This window comes from Cimex lectularius, unplaced genomic scaffold (genome assembly GCF_000648675.2).
Source record: "Cimex lectularius strain Harlan isolate CLEC.00 unplaced genomic scaffold, Clec_2.1 scaffold33, whole genome shotgun sequence".
NCBI lineage: Eukaryota > Metazoa > Arthropoda > Insecta > Hemiptera > Cimicidae > Cimex > Cimex lectularius.
In genome coordinates this window covers 2,285,976-2,304,536 of record NW_019392683.1, presented here as the reverse complement: position 1 = coordinate 2,304,536, position 18,561 = coordinate 2,285,976, and the positions used below count along the sequence as shown (strand labels likewise).

The window sequence follows — 18,561 nt, the reverse complement described above, 5'->3', positions numbered from 1 at the left end:
AGCTTTCAAGCAGCCCAATCAAGTCGTCCATTTTGTATTGTGTTGGTTGTGTCCTTGTCGAACCGGTTGACGAGTCGGAACCCTGTGTCGTTTCTCGATATATTCCATTCTTTTCTCAACAAAAACCCGGTTTTGAAAAATGGGAGTCACCGTGAACACGATCATCGGCGGAGATGGTATTTAGTCTGATATTTATCGCTATTTACCCGGTAATATGTCATTATTGACGGTTTGTTCCAGGCCAGACCTATCCCAAAACCGGCCAAACCGTAGTTGTACACTACACAGGTGAGCATTATTTACGTATTTAAATAAGATTTAGTTTCTCTGTATGCCGAGTTTTATTTAGTTTTTCTTTATTGCATGATGTTTTGTTAAGTTTATAACTATAAATGCAGTCATATGGCTAAACTATGTGACCTATCATGAGACATAACCAACGACGCTATCCGTTTCACTATACACTGATGGACAAAATCACCACCCTTAAATTTTAATGTATTTAGTTTATTCATATTTTGCATACCGAAAATAGCTTTGGTTGTAAAAAAAAATAAGACATAAAAAAAAAATTTCATCTAAAAAAAGAAATTATTGAGTAAAACAGAAAATTCTAAAACAAAAATGTAAGAAAATTTTTTTTTGCCCCTTTTAATACTGAGTATTTCTACTTATGGCACGAATTACGTCCGTTAAACGATTTTATGTACCTCAGAAAGTTTTTTCTCCCATTCATCAAGGACAGCCGTTTCCAACTCTTCTAGAGTGTAAAACTTTGGGTTTCATCATCGTACTTGTCGCTTAGGTTGGTCTTGGATGTGCTCGGTTGGGTTCAAATAAGGGCTTCGAGCTGGCCCTCCAAGTACTTAATTCCAGTCCTGGCCTTATCCTGGCATTATACAGTATTGACAAGAATCTCTTACGATGCGGGTGGCAAATGACACTAGACTAGTACACATTTGAAGTTAGAGATCGTACTTGCCCGATGACCAAGTAAATGCTACTCCAGAACATTAATGACACAGTGGAATACCACCTGAGGATCCATACAGTATGGGGGCGCACCTTTCTCTAGAGAGTCGCCATATGAAATTATGCCCTACTGAAGATATGAGACCAACTCTCACCTCAACTCTAAAGAGAACTTGAAATGTCCAATTCCAATTGAATGGAAGCCTGGCCATTTTCTGAGATGTGTAACGAAAGGTTCATGAGCTGGGTGCCGAGGCCTGAGGTAATTTTATTAAACTTTTTCTTACAGTTCTGAAGGAAATTAAAATATTTTTGACTTGTCTTATCTAATTCTTTATCACATTTCCCATGATATACTGCATTTTCATAGAGCCTGATGTCGGATGAATCTATAGTCTGTAGATCTGTCATGGATTACTAGTGTAAAGCTGTAATTTTCTGAAGCACTGAAGAACACTTCTTACTGTAGAGTGATTTACACTCTCTCTTGGCAGTTTCACATTAGCTGTATCCTTTCACTATTAATGTTATGACAGTCATACTCACTCAAATGCCTGACTGGAACCATTGAAAAATGTTGAAGATCAAGAATATTATCAATTGAAATCAACGTAGGAAAAAGATCAACTGAAAGCAATCTTTAGGCCTAGCATAATGGAAGGGTGTAAAGCTACTTTTTGTGCAAAAGGGATTAATGAATGTATAAGTAAATAAACAAAGCATTATTTACTGTTTATTTTGACTTAAGATTGCTCCTAATTACATGTAACTGTGAAGAAAGATAATGGGTTTAATTTTGAACTAAGTAAATTGAGTGGTGCTTCAAATTTGTCCATCATTGTATATTAAGTTTTATAAATGTTTGTTCAATCATGATTGATTTTTCTTACATTATAGAAATATTTTAATGTTTAAATATAATGTGTTTCCACATTACAAACATAACTTGCTGTTTGTTGCCATCATTAACAGAGTTGCATAGATTTTTCTTTCTAGCATACTTTCTGATATGAGATGATCTATGATTTGTTCATGAGGCTAGAGACATGTTTGTCTCATTGAGTGAACATAATATTACTCGGATAGTACAAAATAAGTTTTCAGGTCTAATTTTATTTTTGATGAACACTAGTTTTTTTGTGTGGTGTTTAGTGACCATTAGTTATGATTATTCGGAGATCGTGAGATGCGGTCTGGTGTGACGTAGGTTTTAGAAAAACATATTCATTATTGTGCTGTTTCGATCTTTATTGACATTTTCAGGGCCTGGGATTTATAAACATTGTTTAAATTTTACAAATACATGTAGGATGTGAAAAATCAAAAATGATTTTATACAATGCTAGAAAATTTTAGATAAAAAAAATGAATTTATACAATGCTAGAAAATTTTAGATAAAAAATGAATTTATACAATGCTAGAAAATTTTAGATAAAAAAAATGAATTTATACAATGCTAGAAAATTTTAGATGAAAAAAAATTGAATTTATACAATGCTAGAAGAAATTTTTGAGATTGCCATAGAGACAGGGCTTATCGGAAGTGATCAAATTCACCACGCTTCAGAGTATTAACCCATTCAATTTGTGCTTCAGGTGCTTTTTGTTTTCTGCATATCAATATCATGCTCTCAGTATTTGCATAGAGGTAATGATGAGTGATTTTAAGCTCCCTCATTAAGAGAACCAAGAGCATGATATGCTCGCCATCCAGAATTGGTTAAATTAAAAATATGTTTTATTTGTTTATTTATTTATTATTTATATATATATATTTTTTTTTATTATTATTTAACTCTTGTTGATGGCTTATGTACTGTTGAAGTGAGTCTTCATTATATTTGGCTCATGTGGTTAACTATTTTCCATAATCAAGTAAAGGTCTAATACATGAAAATATATAATTTTTTCTCTCTCTCATACTGGGCATTTTGGGAAATTATCTCACTGTTACAGGGACATTGGAGAATGGCCAAAAATTTGATAGTTCCAGAGATCGAGGTGTGCCTTTCAAATTCCGCCTAGGTAGGAATGAAGTCATCAAAGGCTGGGATGAGGGAGTTGCCCAGGTAAAATTTATCAAGTTTTTACTTGGAAAAAAAGAAGAAAAAAAGTGAATCTGCATAAATTATTTTCAATTTTTTTTACAGATGTGTGTGGGCCAAAGAGCCAAGTTAATCTGTTCTCCTGATTTCGCTTATGGCTCTCGAGGACATCCCGGAATATATCCTTTTTGAACGCTTTAATTTAATAATTAATTTTTTTTATTAGAGTTTTTATTGTAATTTAAAATTTATTTTCCTTAACTCCGTTGCACTATCCCTCCTGATTCGACATTGATCTTCGATGTGGAGCTGCTTAAGGTTGAACCTTAAAAAGACGGATCATCACAAGGCCAAGGAGGAATATAACTTGTCAAATTTTTTGAAAATATTTGTTTATCGTTCAAATATCTTTGTGGAGTTTTTTCCTTTTCTCTTTCTAATGTTCACCTCTTGGATAACGAAATCCTTTAAATAATAAAAATCTTTTGACAAATGTGTTCTTCATATAAAATCATAAAATCAAATACCTCATTTTTTATTTATTACAATTCTAGCATGTATATCAGTTAATTAAATAAATTACCTAATTAACAGCTGAAATTGTATTTTTTTTTTTTTATATCCTAAACATTGTCACTGTTTGGAAATAAAAAGAATCATTGGCAATCAGCCTTGTTTTAAAATTGTTTTACAGTTATTTCCATGGTGATCTTAATTTTAATGTAAACTTTTTTTATTTAGAGTCAAGTTAATAAATCAAAATTCCCAAGATGAGCGAGCTAGATGTACCTTTCCCGAGTACGACTAATTATCGTGTGAGGAGGGATGCATTCATCTCTATCCCTGAAATAAGGAGGTTCAAGGTTTGCGAGGGGTTTCCCTATTGTAAAGACCAATTCCAAGTCAAATATTTGGAACACTTTATGAAGATGGATGAGAAACATGATCATGTAAAGCAGTTTACATTTACAAAGTTTATCAAAATATTAAGTTAAATTTATATGGTTACCAATAGAATTTAAACAAATTGTATTGAGGTCTGGAAGATGAATGCGTAAACCTGATAAACCATTGTAATTAACATAGCAATGGTTTGTCTGTTCGTAATTCTGTTAATATTTTGTCTGTTTATAAATTTTGAAAGGTGTCTGACCACTGCAAAGCTCACTGCAGTGAGATTAGACAGACAAGGTGCAGAAATTAAAAGGTTTTGAAACAATGATATAAAAGATTTGTGCAATTCCATTGTTAATAGATAAATTAATATTTGAATCATACATCCACTGCTTATCACCATCCATTTTTGCCGACGACACAGCTGTGTATCCTGTAATCTCAATCCTACAAAGTCTTCAGAGGAGGTACAGGCAAGGGTCAAAATAGCTTAATGGAGCAAACACTGGTGTTTAACTACAATTAATGTAAACCAAAACACCCGTATATCATTACCCTTCGAAGCAAAACCCCTCATACAGTATATGTATTATAAGTATTCCTCGATAATACTCCCATCTCAAAAACAGACTGTCCTCTAACTTGAGTTCTATGTAGACTCAAGACTAACCTGGAACCAACACACACGATTAAAACAACAGGAATTAAATGTTTTGGACTACTCTACAGACTTCTGTCACACAAATGTTATGCTAAATTAAGCAAATGCCCAAAATACTCTCTTGCAAAAGAACATTTTCAACATTCCTTAATCGAGTTGCCCAATCTCTCTAGATAAATGAGAGCACTCACGGTGTGCTAAATAAGTATTAGTGATTTGTAAATATTGTAAATCTAGCTTATTACATAATGTAAATAAGGTACAGATTGTAATCAATATTAAAAACAAGTTTCAATCAATTGGTAATTTTATACGCAATATTTTAAAGATAAACATCTTCCAGCTAGCTACACTGATGTCTTACAGGCTGGATGGATCAAACAATATAACAAAAGTGCCCTTGCACAAGAAAGAGTCTAAAATTACACCTAAAGAACTCCTTCCAAGCTGGACAGACTATGAAAGACGAGCTTATGTTGATCATTTTTATGTGGTATGTTTTATCAGCATTTAATTTACAATTGTTAATCTTGTGCTAGAACTATTTTAAATATTTTAATTTAAAGTCTGAACTGTGTTCTGTGGCCATCAATCTCCTAAGAATATGGACTTGGATAGTTTCATTTGTTTATGAGTTTATTTTTATGGAATTATTTTGAACATATTTGATATTAAATAGAAATATTGTTACATACATTAGTGTAAATAAAAATCAAGAAATGAAAGAATCAATATAATTGCAGCTAGCCCAACAACACCGGCAGAGGTACAACACTGACAATGCCTATGACGCTTGTAGGACTTACGACTTCTTCAAACTTGAAAAAGATTCTCCGTTTACACGAGGATTCACAAAGTTGTTATTTAAAACCAAAATTTATTACAATCGTTTATTATACAATTTATTTCTATTTTCAGTGAATTCTACAGTTTGAAGCCAAAATTCACGGATTACAAACAACCGTTAGTGTTTCCTCTTAGTAGGGAAGCTTCACGTAAGAATCAATCTGGATACTTCTACTGTCATAAACGGGCTGAGGGTCCATAGTCTGTGACAAATTTACTATTACAAAATTGATGGGAAGAAATGAATGTTAATATAAATCATTAAACTCAACATAATTTTATTTAATTATAATTTTATAGTACAACAATATACAATAAATATTTGACACAAAGAAACTTGATATTTTCATTTTCTATAACGAGAGCTGTATACTTTAACACCGTTAATGTTGCTCACTCGAGTATGCTTGGTTAATAATGAATTCACAGTTTGTTTTTCAGTTGCTAGTTTCCTTAAAAGAGAGAAGTTATTTTATATAAAATTTTTATGTTCTTACAGGCATAATACAATTTTTTTTTAAATAATATTTTTTTGAAGGAAATTACCTGACATATGGCTCGATTTCATTGTAATTCCAGCTCGGCTTTTCTGTAAATAGTCGTTCAAATCGTTCGACTTCATTTTCTGGAAGTTCAGACTCAGGGAAATATGTAAATACGGGTGGACGCTGATCAGACCTGAACAAAGCGATGCCCTCCAGCTGTTTGAGATCGATATTCATCCCTTCAGGCACAGATTCAGCCCATGCTTGCATAAAATCATCAGAATTAAATTTCTGAACAGGTCGGAGGAGGTATTCACCGATGAAGCAGCATGTTTTGTCTTGCTTCAGTGTAAACAGTTCATCACCTAGGTTTAAAAAAATCCAGTTAAAAAAAAAAAAAAAAGTAAAACATGCATGTACCTTCATCATCAGTCATTCCTGAAGGGACAAGATAAGCCTGAAGAATGTGATCTAGGATCACCTTAGGTACAAGATCTTTGAGCATGGAAATTGTCTGTCCGATAGGGATCATATCTGTACTCCATGAGTTTTCATCGATTAAATTAAGAAGATAGCTGAGCGTCCTAAAATGATATTCAACTCCGAGTATGCGCCATTTACCTCCAAGTTGGAAGGCATCTAATTCTCTAAGCGCTTCGTACAGTTCAGCCTCGCTCGCTTGAACACAATCGAGCAATTCTTTGGTCGAGTAAGATGAGCGTAATGACGTCTCTTCCTCCAACCCAGTGAAAGGATTTGCCTCAAGAAGATGTTTTAGTCTAAAAAAAGACAAAACTTAAATTTTTGACACTTAACCCAGAACAATCAGCGTGATATGCTCTTCCTTAATGGGTTAAAAATTTGTGCAATAGACTTACTTATGAACCCTTGGTTTGCACTTCTTGACCTCTAGGTACTCATTAAATATATTTACAATGCGCTTTTCTTCTATATCTCTTTCACCTTTGCATTCCATATTATCGCTAAATTTCAATCCAGGGATTAGTAGCAGTGAGTTTGACGTCTCAGCAGCTTTCACGTCGTAAGTGGCCTCTGAAGTGCAAATAACAGCTTTCTCATCATGGTCGCCTTTGAATATGAGGTTTTCCCCTTTAACGACAAGCGTGTCATAAAGCGAATCATTGAGCTCTAATATGCGATATTCAGAATCTTTGCTGGCAAAGTACAGTGTCTGAGTCAATGGTCGAAATTCAGAAATGTCGAGCTTGGCGTGTTTCACAACTTTTTCAATATCCTCTGCATTTCTCACATACCTGCAATAATAAAAATCAAATTTTTAAACAAAAAAGTTACGTCTATGGATAGAAAATAAAATAAATTTATAATTTAAACGAGCCGAATCATTTCCTAGCAAACTCCCTGGAAAACAAAATCCACATTTCTAGTTGATATAATCTGACACATCCCAAAAAAGTAGGGTTGAAATTTTGCTATCAGGATGGGATTGAATGAGATGAAGTAGCCAACAAACTTGCAAAATAAGGTGTAGCATTTACACCCATCAAACTATGAAGAGTATGCAAGTAGCAATGTATGTAATAATGTAAAGATAAAAAATGTACAAAAGCAACTAAATTTTTTATAACAATTCAGACAGTAAAATTAAAAATTTCTCTCAGCAGGCAGAAATTTATAAAATCATAAACCTCTTGATCATTGCCAATTACCACCTCAAAGACAATGAGAAAGATACAAAAACCTGCTGATTCTGTGAGAAGAAAATAGATGGTGATGTTTTGTTCTAGCCAAAGGTCTTCCAGGTGTAATAGTTAGCCCCCAGGATATCTTCTGCTTAGCCTGGATTTGGTAAAATTTTAGAAAAAGCAAAAATTAAGTCTCAATACTGGCTTCATATAACTTTGCTACCACCTGGAAGAACAGGTTTGCTTCTACCTTGCCGAAAGATACAGCTGTAGGCTTATAAATTGACATCATAAAAACTATTATGCAAAAAAGGATGTCGACATCACACTGAAGCTTTCTACGGCACGCCTTTGCTTGAACCCAATGATGCTCAATAGGATTAAGGTCAGGCGAATAAGTTGGTGAAAATTCAAGTTGATGTCCTGCATTATCAATAGATTTTAAAATATCTTGATACAGAAACCAAGACGAGATAGTGTATTATATTTAGTAAATACCCCCATTTCCTCTAATTGGAATGAGGACCCAGATACTCGCTCCAAATTGGGTGGCTTTCATACACATCCTCTATATGGAGCCTAGGAATAGCATCCTTCAATGTGGGACATATCAAGCAACCAATACATGCTGGACACATACACATCTTTGGCCCAAAGTTTGTCAACCTTGCCTCTTCACTGAGGATGACCCTATTCTCCGAGGGTCACCTCTCAACATGCTCTTGATAAACGGGAGCTTCTCTGACAATCTGGCCCACCGACACTGCCACTTTTGTTGTGTGCTTTTATTGCATTTTTAGCATCAGAAGGCCAGATTAAGTTTGAAGGTTGGGATGTCTTGCCCTTAGCTGTCTTTTTTGTTACCCTTGAGACCTCCGTTACTACCGTCCGGGTGCCCAGAAAACAAACATCATTTTGCCGAGATGCACCGGTATTTCTCCAGCAAGAGGGCCAAAAGAGAACCTGTCACAGACAGGTAACTGCACTGTGTAAGTCGCTGAAGACAAGATAACCCATCATCGCCACAAATTACCTCAAGCACGTGCCAAATTGCGTTTAATGTATCTAATTTATAATGTTTATTTTATTTTTATATAAAGTTTTATTATAAATTATATTATGTTACATCTTGTATTTTTAAAATTTTTGTAATTAATCTATTTATCAAATAAATAAATATAACTTTATCTTATTAACCTTTACCAAATAAATAATGTACTTTTCTTTAAAAAAACATTTATATAAATAAAAACTGCCAAAATGTCATCCATGTATTGAACAAGAAATTTAATAATATTAATAAAAATAATACCATGCATGAAAAAATATTAATATTTTAGATTGCTATAAATCATCTAATCAAATAGATTTTTCCAGTAAAAAAACTTACTCCATTATTTATTTAATATAACTTTTGAGTTTGGACAGAGATGAAAACAAGAATGTTGTGATGTATAACAATCAAAGAAATATAACATTTCCAGAGACTCCTGGCATTTGTGAGCCAACGGTTTAGACGACGTGAGATGAAGTACCAAGTTTTGCCGGACGGCGTCGATTTGAACAAATGTTTGTATTAAGAAAAAAAGCATTTTTGACTAGTATTTTATCTTATGCATTTACATTTTTAAAATTATGTTTGTTTTGCGTTTTTTTGTTGCTTAATGGGTTTATAGTTTTGGTGTTTGATAATTTTGCAGATAATATCATTATTGTTTTATTTATTTCTTTTTTCTGGTATAAAAGAAAAATGCTATTAATTAAACAGTTATTTTTTATGTAGAGATTTTTTATTTATTTTTTATGGTTTAAAGGTCAGCGATGGGTTAGGCGTTTAATCCATAAAAGCAATGACATCATAGAGATACCTTCTTTGCTTGGGTTGAACTCTAGAGATAGGAATTGCAACCTCAGTTTAGTTAAGAAGCAAGTCTGGAGAGGTAACCATTTTGGACGGTAATTTTGTACATCCGTTTGAAGTGATAATTGTGGATACGAAATAAAGCCGGGGACTTATTATGGAAGAGGAGAAGAAGGAGGAGGCCGTCCAGGTGGAAGAGAAGAAGAATGAAATCCTCCCGGTCGAGGAGATTCCCGAAGAGAAAGGGCCGGACGTGGTGAGTTGAAGAAATCCAACGAGCAACGTGTCGGGACAGAAATTTCTCAGGAAGAAAATCATTTTAAGATGAAATGACATCACGTGTGAAAATACTAGATTTCTGTTTTTTATTTTTTATCTTCAGGAAGCACGGCTCAAACGGGATTTTATGACAAATCGCAAAACTCGAGTGCTTTGGATTGTTTATTTTCAAATACTAAGTCTATCGTATTGTGACGACCCTTTGTATCGCAAAACTTGGTATTTAGAATCAAATATAAACCTGCCCTTCTGATCTTTTTATTCATTTTTTTGTTTGTTTAGGTAATCGGTTTGTTTTTATTTATTGTATATAAATCGTGTATAAAAAATACAGGATTTAACATTTTCAGTATTTGTTTACATTTGAACATTGTTTACATGAGCGACATGCTGTTTCTGATGTGCTCATGAAAGTATGAATTTAGCAGAATTAAGTCTCTTCAACCTTTTTGTTTCAATCTTGTCTAATAACTTCAATTAAAACTTGAATAATTAAATTTAATTGAAACTAATCACCACACATTTAATTAAAACGACAACAAAGACCAAATCTTGAATATAAAATAACACAAATACGTTTTTAATTAATCCCACAAGAATAAAAGTTTGCATTTTGTCGTGACCTTGAATCACATTGTAACTTGTCTTCTGTACAAAGTCAAAGAATCCATTAGTATATACAATTTTTTTTTGTCCTTTAATAGATAATTAATGCATCTTGTTTTTTTGAAGTTACAAAAAAAATGGATTTTTTGGCCGCAGTAAGGAAAGTGCTGCTTATGATGAACCGGAATTGGGCCATTTGCTGTAAGGAATTTTACCTGAAGATTCTCAAGAGTTCCTCACAGAAGATGGCGCAATGCCGAAAAGCATTTGAGTAATTCAACAAGCAAAGTGAATATGGATCTGATACCATTTCAGCTTGAGTTAACTGACTCGCAGACAAAATCCCATTCCAAAGTAATTCCTGTCTTACAGGAGGGCTTAATGTTCAATTTTTACATATTTAATTGGGTGTCGCATACGAGGGATCAAACCAATTTACAATATATTTTTCATACTAAAATCAATTAAAAATCTAGGTTATGCCAGGATTCGAACCCAGAATTGCTAGTGTGAACCACTCAGGCCCTTGCATTCGTAAGTTGTAAATTGATTGGAAAGACATAATTCTGTGTAAGCTTGATTGATCATGTTAGTCAAGGAGTGCATTACAGTCAACCCTCCTATAACGTGGTACTCTCAGAACGCGGTTTCTATATAACGCGGAGCTGAAATTGCGACAGCCCTCCCATAACACGGTACTCTTACAGCGCGGTTTCCGTTTAACAGAATCCCATAAGTCCCTTCCACACAGCCTATGAATGACTCTAGTAACTAGATATTGTAAGAGGTTTTAATGTAAGTTTTATTTTCCACGCAAAGGCACAGCCGAGATACATAAACAATATGTTTATATAAACATAGCCGTTTACGACATCGGTTTCAGTCATCTCAGAGATCTTTCACAGTACATACGTTTTGTTAGTGACCAAGTCTTTCTAATCTCGATTTACAAGATGTGAAAAAAGGGCTAAATTTGGCTAAAGAATTAGAACTTCATTTCATTCAAACTGATCGTTCAACGGTGCGCAGCGCAAAGTTTAAAAGAGAGTTAAGAAATTGCTTAGCTCCCTATAGAGAGGTTTTAGTGGAGTTAGAAAAAAAAGCTACGATCGAAAACCAATGTGAAGAAGAACCAAGTGAGGAAGACATTTTGCCCATTAAAAGAAGACGAGTTAGGCGACTCATATCTGACAGCGAGGATGAGTGTTGAAAAATAAATAATTTTACAAAAGTCTTTCTTGTTTTTGTTGGAAAACAGTCTTTTAGTTTAGTTTTTGTTTCATTTTTTTTTATCAATCCTTATATGAACTCTTCAATTCAATAAAAATAATACATAATTTATCTTGTCTTTTGTATTTATTGGTCTCCATATAACGCGGTACGAATGATGTGATTTGTACTAATTCCGAGTTTCTTATAGTGCAGTTTCCATACAATGCAGTAGACGGTTTCCATAGAACATGCTACGAATTAGCCTGGTTTGTACGATTAAATCCGAGTTTCTTATAGCGCGGTTTCCATATAATGCGGTACGCACTCACTGTGTTATAGGAGGGCTGACTACCGTGCCATTTAAGAGCTCTTGTATCCCCCGTTCTGTGCTTAAAGCATCAAGTGTCATAATTCATCAAGGAACTTGATTAGTAGGTCTGGTTTCAGTTGTTGAATATATTCTTCGGTTAAGCAGTATGTCCAAAATACTTCCTCCTGCGAGCAAATGTAGCACCAGTTTGTTAGTAGGATTGTTGGTGACTCCTCTGCCTTGCAGAATCTGCTCGTACTTTGTTGGGTTATGCCAATCTTCTTCAGATGTCTATTTAGTTTGGAGTGTCCTGTTAGATTCACACTTTTTTCCTGCTTCCTGCAATACATTCTGTTACCTATTTCCTTCCAAAGTTTGTTAGGAGGTTCTTGAAATGTTTGTGCCCAATGAGTGAGTTCCATTGTTCCCTCAGTTTCCTTCTGCCTGGGGTGGTCATTGATAGTGTGCATTCCTATCAGTGTATACAGCCCCTCTTCTTACAAGGGCATCTGCTTTCTCATCGTTGCCTTCTACTCCCACATGTTCTAGGACCCAGCGGAGGCTATCTTTCTTTTGTATACATAATTTGTTTAGTTTGGTTTTGCAATTCAGTACCATCTTTGAGCTAATGGTCTTTGAACTTAGCACTTTGATGGCTGCTTGGCTATCTGACATTAATTAAAACACAACAAAAACATCTGACGCTAATTCTCATTTTTGTACCCTTTATTCAGATTGAATTGGGTACATCTTTTAATTGCATGGACCTGAATTTGGAAGATATTGGTGTATTGTCCCTGGGTTCTGAGTATTTGGTCCCAAGACTGAATACTCCTGCCCCTGTACATTCTTGCATTGTAGATCGGTCTGTGGGCCAGTAGATGGTGTCATTCTTAAAGGAGGTATTTTTCTCTTTACCTTTCCTTTTTCATACCTAAGTTTATATGGAAATTTTGGTTAAACTCATGTCGTTTCTTGGGGCCATGAATATCGGATGGTCTTTTGTTAGATTTTGCTATCTCTCCATTTCAGTTTTATTTCCATTAATTATTATATGTGGTGTTTAGTGACCGTTAGTTAATGATTATTTGGAGATCGTGAGATGCAGTCTGGTGTGATGTAGGTTTTAGAAAAACATTTTCTTTATCGTGCCAACGTTTCGATCTTTATTGAGGTCATCTTCAGGGCCTGGGATTTATAAACATTTATAAATATTTTACAAATACATGTAGGATGTGAAAAAAAACCCCTATTTCTATTAGAGATTTCTCTTTGATAATATTAATATAGTTTTCTGTGCCATCCTCAATATCATGTTGTGGAGGGAGATTAATTCCAGTATCTTCTCCATACCAGCTGTTGGACATGTTTTTTGACAGCTATCAATCCTAATGGTTATTTAAGCCCTGCTACAGTTTTGAGTGAAAAGTGGGAGGCCATCAATCGAGGCCACAAAACAGAGAGGACCCGGGGGTTCCTAGTCGTTTTGTTTACTTTTAATATATTTTGGATATTATGGATAAAAACCATTTACAGTGTCGCCTATGGAAAAGTAAATATCCCTTGGGGGCATCTTGCCCTGGGATTCCCCTGTGTCCCACTGCCAGGCAAGCACTGCCGAACCCCTGACCAGCGGACAATTCCCATCTGTTGATGCAAATCAATTGGTGAATTTAAAATGTTTTTGTTTTGTTAGGAATTTAAATGAGAACGACAGTGAAGCTACATTATAGTTTGGTTTTTTATTTATTTATTATTTTTATTTTATTTTTTTTGTAAAGTTTTGTGTTTTTCAAGAAATGTATGATTTTTGAAGTGGAGTCTGCATTGTCTTCAAGCGCAATTTTAATGTTTGTAGGTATACCAAGTTTGGTCCCTTAGGCTGAAAATAAGTTACATTCGCAGATAATATGTTGGATTGTTAATCTAATTTTGCATTTGTGGCACTCTGAGGAAGACCTATATCACATTAAATGTCCATGGGCCAATCTCGTGTGGCCAATACAAAGTCTAGTGAGAGCTATTTCTTCTTTTCGGCATTCTCGTATGGAGCTTTTCCAGGATTTCACATCCTTTTTTATCTCTGATAATTTATTGCTTATGCCTGACCAGTAATTTTTCCAGAGACCAAATTCTTATTTTTATATGGTTTTTGTAATCTTGCAGCATAGTTTTGTTAAATGGGGTACCACCTTTTATAGCTTTTTTGGCCAATTGATTGCCTTTACATTGCCTGGAATGTCGTAATGACCTGGGATCCACTTGAAAGTGACTTGGATATTTTTTGGGTGTTGGGTTCTTAGGGAGTGTATATATTTTGTATTATGGGATTTTGGAAAAAGAGGTTTTGGGTCATGTTCTCATTGCTCCTGTTATACAGATGGATGCATCCCTAACCATTCCTCATCTGCAGAAGAGTCTGGTTCATAGATTGTTCTATGCGGAATCTACATATACATTGTTCTTTTACATTGGTTTTATATTGAATCTGTTGTGTCCTGTCAAGTAGCATGTCAAAATTTATAATTTTTTCATTCTAATAACATTTGGAAATTAATTATGGTTGGTTTTGTGCTTTGTTTCACCTTCATTTCCAGTAATAATTTGAGTAATAATTTGTTATTGTTTTCTCAGATTTTAAGATAGTCCATTGATTAATTAAACTTAACTTGTCTCATGGGTGTAATTAAATACATAAAAGTTGCATTGTTAAAACTTATTATATTAAATGTAATACAATTGTTAATAAGCCGACACCTGCTACATTTTACTTTCAAAATTTATCAGAATCAGTTTAAAGCTCACATGCAGATGCAGCCATACATACACACAAACGCATGAATAAAAATGTTGTATCTAAGATTTTATATAAACTATTGTTTTTTATCTATTTCAGTTAATTGATCGATGCAACCAATTAATAGATTTCACATGGATTAAAAAAAATTCCAAATTTACACCCAACAAATTACGTATTGTTTTATGTGTAAGCTGCCAGAAGTTGATTGTTGTACATTTTTTAAATGTTATTTTGAAGTCCTTAACTATTCTTACTTGTTTGTCATCTGATTTGAACGTTCTCACTTGTCCAATTTAAAAAATATGTAATTTATTTCTTAAGATGCTTTTGTTGCAGTAAAACCATTTTAGTGATTAATATATGTAATTACTGTTTGTTCTTTTATTTTATTGAACTATATAGAAAAAAGTAATTTGTGAAAAATGAAGTGTGGAATTTGTTTTTCAGACACCAGCCGTTGTGGAAAAGGTTGAAATAGCACAGGTTGAAAAAAAGGAAGACATAGAAGAAAAAGTATTAGAACCTGAAGTTGAGAAAGAGGTTGAAGCTGAGGACAAAAATGAAACGGTTGTTCTTGATGAATGTGATGAAGTAGATGTTGATGAAGATATTGATGGTGAAGATGTTGATGGTGATGTCGACATTGATGAGGAAGTTCATGAAGAGGATGACGTTTCCTCTTCTTCTTCCGCAGTTCCTGAGGAACGAGAGGATGGCGACGGAGAAGAAGAAAAAGAAGAAACAAAGAAATTGGATGACGATGAAGATAAACGGAATCCACAGTACATACCAAAAAAGGGGATGTTTTACGAACATGACGATAGAACAGCAGACGTCGACGAGGATGAAGCCTCAGCTGCGAACGATAAGAAGCCCAAGAAGGGCAAAGTCTGGGAAGATGTGGATTTATGGCGGCATGACCTTTATGACGATGATGAGCAAGGGCCTAAAAGCACACAAGAGCTTATCGATGCTTACGGTTATGATATTCGTAGGGAAGAAGGTCCACCTAAAGCAAGGCGAAGACGTCGATATGGGTAATTATATTAATAAGACTAAAAATTTTAATGTTTTAATTATTCTAGCAATTTTAACAAAAATTATAAATGCCTCCACAGAAAGGGTCCAAACAAGTACCAGCGGTCTTGGGAAGATGAAGGAGCTTATATTAAGACAAGTACGGGCTTTAGGGGGAGAAGAATAAATAAGAACTTTGTGAAAAAGGATGAAGATTTTCCTGAGTTGCCATCAAAGGAAGTAGAGAATGCAAAACCAGCTGAAGTAAAAGCACAGAAAAAAGTGCAAATTAGGTAAATTTAATTTTTTTAAAAACTATTCCTCATATTTTTCAAGATGTATTTTTTCATTATTCTTTATCTCTTCAGTAATAAAGTTACAGAATTCAAAGATTCCACACCTGTAACCAATTTAGAAACGAAACAGCAATTAAAAGAAAGCCCTGGAGAAAAGCAGTTTGCTTATCGTGGTGGGCGTGGCGGCTCTACGCGGGGTCGTGGTGGTCGGGGTAGGTTTAGACCTGGTACAGGACGTGCTATGAATTCAAATACGCAGTCAAAGCCGAGAAGAAATGATGAGGAAGATATTGCAGCTCTAGCGCAGCATTTCTCTGAGGCAGTTATTAACATCGATAAGAATGTTATTGCAAGTAAGTTTTGTTCTCTCAACATAACATATTATAACATACAAGTGGTAAAATTAATTTTCGTTATTTTGTAGGAAGCACTAATAACGAACTACCTGTGGAGAAAGGTTCTAAAAGTGTTCCTCAGCCTTCCCACAAGCACGAGGTTTCAAAGAGCAAACAAGCTCAGCATCACCCACCCCAACATTCACACGTGCAACAACTACCTCAAACTCAAGTGCAATTGCAGCAACAGCAAAATCAACAACAGGAAAGCCGGTCCAAGAGGTATTCAGCACAGCGCCAAAGGTCTCTACCCCAGTCTAATCCACATCCTCAACAACAGCCGCAGCAGCAGCCGCAACAGCAACCACAACCTCAGCAACAACAACAACCTCAACAGCAACCATCTCAACAACCTGTGGTGCAGCAGCAATTTATGCCACAGCAACCTCAGCAACAGATCCCTCCTCCAACGTTCTATCCTCAACAGCAACATGGTATATTATTTTATTATAAATGATGTACTTTATGTTGTTAAAACAGAAAAAGTAAAACGAAAAATTATTTTTACATTACTGTCTAAATGGTTTTATTTTCTAGGTGGGTGCGTTGATGCTCCAGCTCCAGGAGGGATGCCTCAGAACTATCCTGGGATGCAGGTAGTGGCTTTCCTCCCACCTCCTCCTCATCCGCCACCTGCCCAGCCTGGATTTCCACCTCCTCCTCTTTATGTTTCTCCGCAATACCTGCCTTCACCCACGATGGCAGTACAAGTAAGCAAGTAGTATTTTTATTTTACTAATATAAAATTTAGTAATTCAATTTGGAATATAAAGTAAGAAGTGTAATTGTGAAAACTGAAAGTAAATGGCATACAAATGAAAATTGTACAAATTGCTGTTCTGCATAATGATTACAAATAACACACATGTCCAAATATGCTTATGCTCTTTATTTTGTAAAAAATATTTTATTCTGGTCTAATATGTATTCATAGTTTGTTATTAGGAACAGTCTCAAACTAGCTTATTGATATGGAATCTATTTATACCTATTTATCTGCATACAATTTACATTGCCTAATCTTACAAAAATTATCAATCCATTGTATTATCTAATATTTTAAAGGCCTTACTTATTTGTTGCTTACCCTTTTCAGCCTGGACCAACGGAAGTGTACCAAGGCGGTGGAATAACATTCTACAACACTCAGACACAAATGGCACGCCCTACGCAACTTTCCCGTCGAGTCAAGCTTGCCATTCCGATCATCTCGCCTAACGAATCTCAGGCCGAGTCGTAACCGATGATAACAATTCTCATTGGTTTTCTTCGATGTACATAAATTTATATTTAAATTGATTAACTATAAATTAATTCGATTGGTCATAAGTTTATGACAAGATTTTTTTTAAATTTTAATTAATTGCCACTATCACAGATTATAATTAAAACAAAAATATAAGGAGTACAATTATATTTTCTTAATCCACATTTATTGTCTTTATTCCTTCTACTTTGATGTATGCAGAGCTTTCCTAATTTATCCGTGTGTGAAGATCTAGATTTTTCAGCATAGAAAGAGGAAAAGGATTTTTATTAGAAAAATGTTCTCACCCCAGTTGACGCCAAATGTTTTCCTTGGAAACAAACACCAATCCCCTTTACATATTCATGCTGGAACAGCACGTGAAATAAGTTTGCAAGGTGTTTACAATGCAAGATTCACACAAAACAAAAGTTCAAAGCTCTGATGATAGAACAAGGTGGTGCACACCTTGAGCATTGAAACTCTTCAGGTCTTAGATCTGATTTTAATTTCTCACAGGAGAACATGTAACTGGAGACTTCTCTAAGCAACTTCTTGACATTGACATGGCCAGACAGCTCACAAGCTGTCTAGTTAGGCCATCACTTTTTTTTACAATACAAAACAAGATAAAGGGAATTAGTCACAACATGTATAAAGAAGTTAAAAAGGAACATATTCAAATGAAGAAATTATCACCACAGAAAAAGATAAATGACAATTTAGTCAACACAGAGAACGTTTAAATTGAGATGTGAATAATTGCATTCGAACTACCAACCTTGGACGAAACTTGCTCTATGTGCAAAAAATTTGTGGTCAAATGTTTTATACTTAAACAAAAGTTCATCAAAGGCCATCGAAAAACTAATGGCAGAACTGCTCGATCTAAGATATGTTAGGTCTAGAATAATAGTAATTCTATATAAAAAATACAGCTTGGAATTATTCCATCAGCCAGAGGTTGATCT

General features: G+C 34.6%; 4 protein-coding genes and 1 long non-coding RNA gene across 5 annotated transcripts; 4 read left to right on the top strand and 1 right to left on the bottom strand.

Moving 5' to 3' along the window:
* The first annotated feature begins 26 nt into the window (after positions 1 to 26).
* Positions 27 to 3,511, top strand: LOC106662538 (12 kDa FK506-binding protein). The gene is made up of 5 exons (XM_014386711.2): positions 27 to 176; positions 241 to 288; positions 2,930 to 3,042; positions 3,124 to 3,197; positions 3,291 to 3,511. The coding sequence occupies exons 1-5, from the start codon at positions 140 to 142 to the stop codon at positions 3,346 to 3,348; spliced, it is 330 nt and encodes a 109-aa protein (XP_014242197.1). The 5' UTR covers positions 27 to 139; the 3' UTR covers positions 3,349 to 3,511.
* Positions 295 to 1,817, top strand: LOC112126500. The gene is made up of 2 exons (XR_002910006.1): positions 295 to 1,234; positions 1,343 to 1,817. It is a non-coding gene; the product is annotated as an uncharacterized LOC112126500 (long non-coding RNA).
* A 204-nt stretch (positions 3,512 to 3,715) lies between the features above and the next one.
* Positions 3,716 to 5,750, top strand: LOC106662558. Its single transcript, XM_014386738.2, has 4 exons — positions 3,716 to 3,968; positions 4,917 to 5,066; positions 5,317 to 5,429; positions 5,492 to 5,750. The coding sequence occupies exons 1-4, from the start codon at positions 3,789 to 3,791 to the stop codon at positions 5,619 to 5,621; spliced, it is 573 nt and encodes a 190-aa protein (XP_014242224.1). The 5' UTR covers positions 3,716 to 3,788; the 3' UTR covers positions 5,622 to 5,750.
* On the bottom strand, positions 5,701 to 9,069 carry LOC106662557 (sister chromatid cohesion protein DCC1). Its single transcript, XM_014386737.2, has 5 exons — positions 8,959 to 9,069; positions 6,783 to 7,178; positions 6,325 to 6,683; positions 5,966 to 6,269; positions 5,701 to 5,871 (listed from the first exon to the last, which is right to left on the bottom strand). Exons 1-5 carry the CDS (start codon positions 8,961 to 8,963, stop codon positions 5,766 to 5,768), a joined length of 1,170 nt encoding a protein of 389 aa, XP_014242223.1. The 5' UTR covers positions 8,964 to 9,069; the 3' UTR covers positions 5,701 to 5,765.
* Positions 9,070 to 9,472: 403 nt separating this feature from the next.
* On the top strand, positions 9,473 to 17,749 carry LOC106662556 (protein CASC3-like). The gene is made up of 7 exons (XM_014386736.2): positions 9,473 to 9,685; positions 15,084 to 15,673; positions 15,755 to 15,946; positions 16,022 to 16,302; positions 16,374 to 16,778; positions 16,882 to 17,054; positions 17,441 to 17,749. Exons 1-7 carry the CDS (start codon positions 9,587 to 9,589, stop codon positions 17,582 to 17,584), a joined length of 1,884 nt encoding a protein of 627 aa, XP_014242222.1. The 5' UTR covers positions 9,473 to 9,586; the 3' UTR covers positions 17,585 to 17,749.
* The last annotated feature ends 812 nt before the right edge of the window (positions 17,750 to 18,561 follow it).